This window comes from Saccostrea cucullata, unplaced genomic scaffold (assembly GCF_032062105.1).
Source record: "Saccostrea cucullata isolate Sc308-1 unplaced genomic scaffold, CSIRO_AGI_Scuc_v1 ctg20877, whole genome shotgun sequence".
Lineage (NCBI taxonomy): Eukaryota > Metazoa > Mollusca > Bivalvia > Ostreida > Ostreidae > Saccostrea > Saccostrea cuccullata.
This window is the reverse complement of record NW_026937369.1, coordinates 1-3,093: the sequence shown is the minus strand read 5'-3', so window position 1 is coordinate 3,093 and position 3,093 is coordinate 1. Positions and strand designations below refer to the sequence as shown.

The window sequence follows — 3,093 nt, the reverse complement described above, 5'->3', positions numbered from 1 at the left end:
TCAAGATCAAAAGTCCATAAAACAATACAAAAACAGGAGCAAAACAAACAAGGACCTCCAAATATCAGAGGTGGGATCAGGTGCCACGGAGAACTTAGCATCCCCTGTCAACCGGTCACACCCGCCATACACTCCTTGTCATAAACGGTAAATAACAGAAAAATCCGTCTTCAATTTAGTGTATAAATGGACTAATAATTAGTATGAAAAACGTCAGTAAGCGTTTTAATCAATGATAATTTGTATTTGCTGACAAGGTCATTTTATCGACCATAGAATTTTGATGATGACTTTGAACGAGACTGTTGAACTTTTTGTTACATGAACTTGTTTGTCAATAATTTACCTCGTTTTAAAAATTGTTCATACGTAGAGCATATAGTCCTGTCATATAAGAACATTTTGAGATTTCTTCTTTTTTCTATCTTCTGTGAAAGAATAGGATGTAAATGCTACTGGAAAAGACAAATAAAGGTCAAGAATACGAACACTAATTTACATCAATGTTCATACTGAAACACTTTCACTGGCCCATCTTCATTTCCTACCCACAGATTAGGATTGGACAGTGATAATGCTAATGGGGTTTCTATTTCTTTTTCTGTCAAAGGGTACTTCAAAAATTTCCCGTCGGGACTCAACAAATGGATCCTGCTGTTAAGGTGATCAGTAACAAGAATGTTACAGATGGAGTCACACACAATGTCAGTTGGCCAAAAGTCATCTTTTAGGTTCTGCCCACGGAATACAGATCGTTGATGACCAGAGACTGAAACAATAACAACTTCGCCCTTGCTGTCCGAAGTCATATTCACAACGCAAATATCCGAGTTCTTATTTTGACAGAGTTTGTAAGGAACCGTAAACAGTCGAGTTTGACCGTCCTCCTGAAACTCATATTCGCGGATAACATCACCGGTCAGTGTCAAGTGTTCCACTAAACGTCGACAGCTTGTGTCTATCTCATCAATATCATCGAATTTAGAGTCTATCAAAGATACTAAAAAACCATCGTTTTCTGAGTCACAAATTCCCAGTGGTTTCAGTGGATCTGTACTGCACACAGTTGAGTTTGATCCTGATAAACAAAGTTTGCAAATGGAGTTTTCTGTTGTGAAATAAATATTTTTACTGAATGCACAAAAATCAAACTCACTACAAACGTCGCCAAAGCTAAATATGCTTTTCTTCTCCCCTTGTTTGTTGACCAATTTAATGTATTTTGAATCTTTAGCCATTAGTAGACACCTATCATCACTTAATGCCTCCAATATTAAAACTGAATTTACACTATATTGAAACGAATCTGTTTCAATGGCAGTGATATCATCTAAGTCCAAAAACTGACCAAATATGAACGCTATTATGTCATCATCATCCGACTCCCTAAGGATCATGGAATAGTCACAGTCCTCTAGTTCCTTGTCAACGTCGGAAAGCAAATGAATCAGATCTCTGCAGTTTTCTATTAAGCTTTTATCAGACATAGTGTTGTTGTTCTCCTCCATGTGTTCTATGGTTTGAATTATTTTGTTCTTTTTATCAACAAACTGTGATATTTCCTTGTCTAGATTTTCATTTTTCCTACGGAGATTATCTTTCAGTTCTTCTTCCTTGTTATTCTTGATTTCTGTTAACCTGGATATAAATTCATCAAAATTCCTTTTTAACTGTTTTATATGTATCTCACAAGAATTCTCGTTTTCAGACTTCTTTTTGGTCATCTTTTCATCAACTGTCGGCAGTTTCTGTTCTTTTATATTCTTCAGGTACTCCATGAGTCCTTTTCTAATTTGACTGGCCGCTGCGCCCTGGGTCACCCAATTATGTCCATTGTGGTCTGATTTGGCACATGTGGAACAAATGAAAACTTCACAGTCCTCACACACCATATCGACAGGAAAATCTTTGTGTTTTTCACACATCTGAATATGTTCTTGAGGAGAACCACCTGAATATTTTGGTTTACTAGCCGCCATTTTATAAACACATGCTTCTCGTTCAACAAGGTGGGAAAGATAAGGTAACTATGCAGATAATGGAAAAGTGTTGGAGATTCAAACATGCAAGTGCACTACAAATCATAAAACTTCTTTTCTCTCTACAGATCGATCGATAAACTTGCTTGTTTTGATTTTTTGTGGGATGAACGAAATTTTAAAACAAGCGAGTTAGTTATTAGATTTCAGAGACGATTATGAAGAGGGAGGAGGTAAATAAAATATACAGTTTGGTTTGAGAATATGTGTAGAATTAGTGAGTGAAGGATAGTTAAATGACCAATGCTAGAAAGTGGAGAAACTCTTATCAGAGAGAAAATCTTGCACAGTTAATTTGCACATTTCACTTTTCAAGGTTGATGACACTATAATCCCATGAAACAATAGCGATGACGCGATACAGCGATGCAACAATGAGATTATAATAGTGTAAAAAACCATTATAGTAAGTTTATCATCTACATCATCTTTTTAGAAGAGGGATAAAATAGGTTTTGCCTTCTGTCCAATCCCATTCGCTTTTATTATAAAGTATAAAGTAATCCTTATGTCCGGCCGGTCTTCTGTATGTCCGTCTGTTACACTTTGGGGTTCCAAACATAACTCCTATTATACCGCTGAATGAAATTCGATGAAAGTTTCACAGAATTTTATTACATATTGCCATTTTGCGCCTCTTATTTTACTTTTTGATCCGACACATATTTTGGGTTTCCGATAGCAAAACATGGACACTGTCATTATATTCATGTGGGTATGCGGGAGGTATCATTTAGTAAGCTCATTGCTAACCTCTAGTTTGTGAGTAAAATTGTGTATTAATATAAATATAAATCTTCATCAGAAAATCGCTACCATACAGTCGCATCATTGCCTCCTCAATTTATTTTACCATTGCATCATCGTTACCGTATTGTCACGCCATCGCAATTGTCATTGAAACTGTACATGCTTATTGCATTATTTGTCATTGCACTATTTGAATCCAAACGTATGGTGCATTGACGCAACATTGGACTCTCTGGTCCTATCTGGAATCCAGAACATACCCTGGATGCTAGAAATTTTACATCAGGGACCTAAGCAGTACACT

The 3,093-nt window shown here is 36.3% G+C and overlaps 1 protein-coding gene across 1 annotated transcript; it reads right to left on the bottom strand.

Annotated features, from left to right (window-relative positions):
* Positions 1-500: 500 nt before the first annotated feature.
* LOC134248082 (uncharacterized) lies at positions 501-1,979 on the bottom strand. Its single transcript, XM_062730507.1, has one exon. The coding sequence runs from the start codon at positions 1,977-1,979 to the stop codon at positions 501-503; it is 1,479 nt and encodes a 492-aa protein (XP_062586491.1).
* Between the last annotated feature and the right edge of the window lie 1,114 nt (positions 1,980-3,093).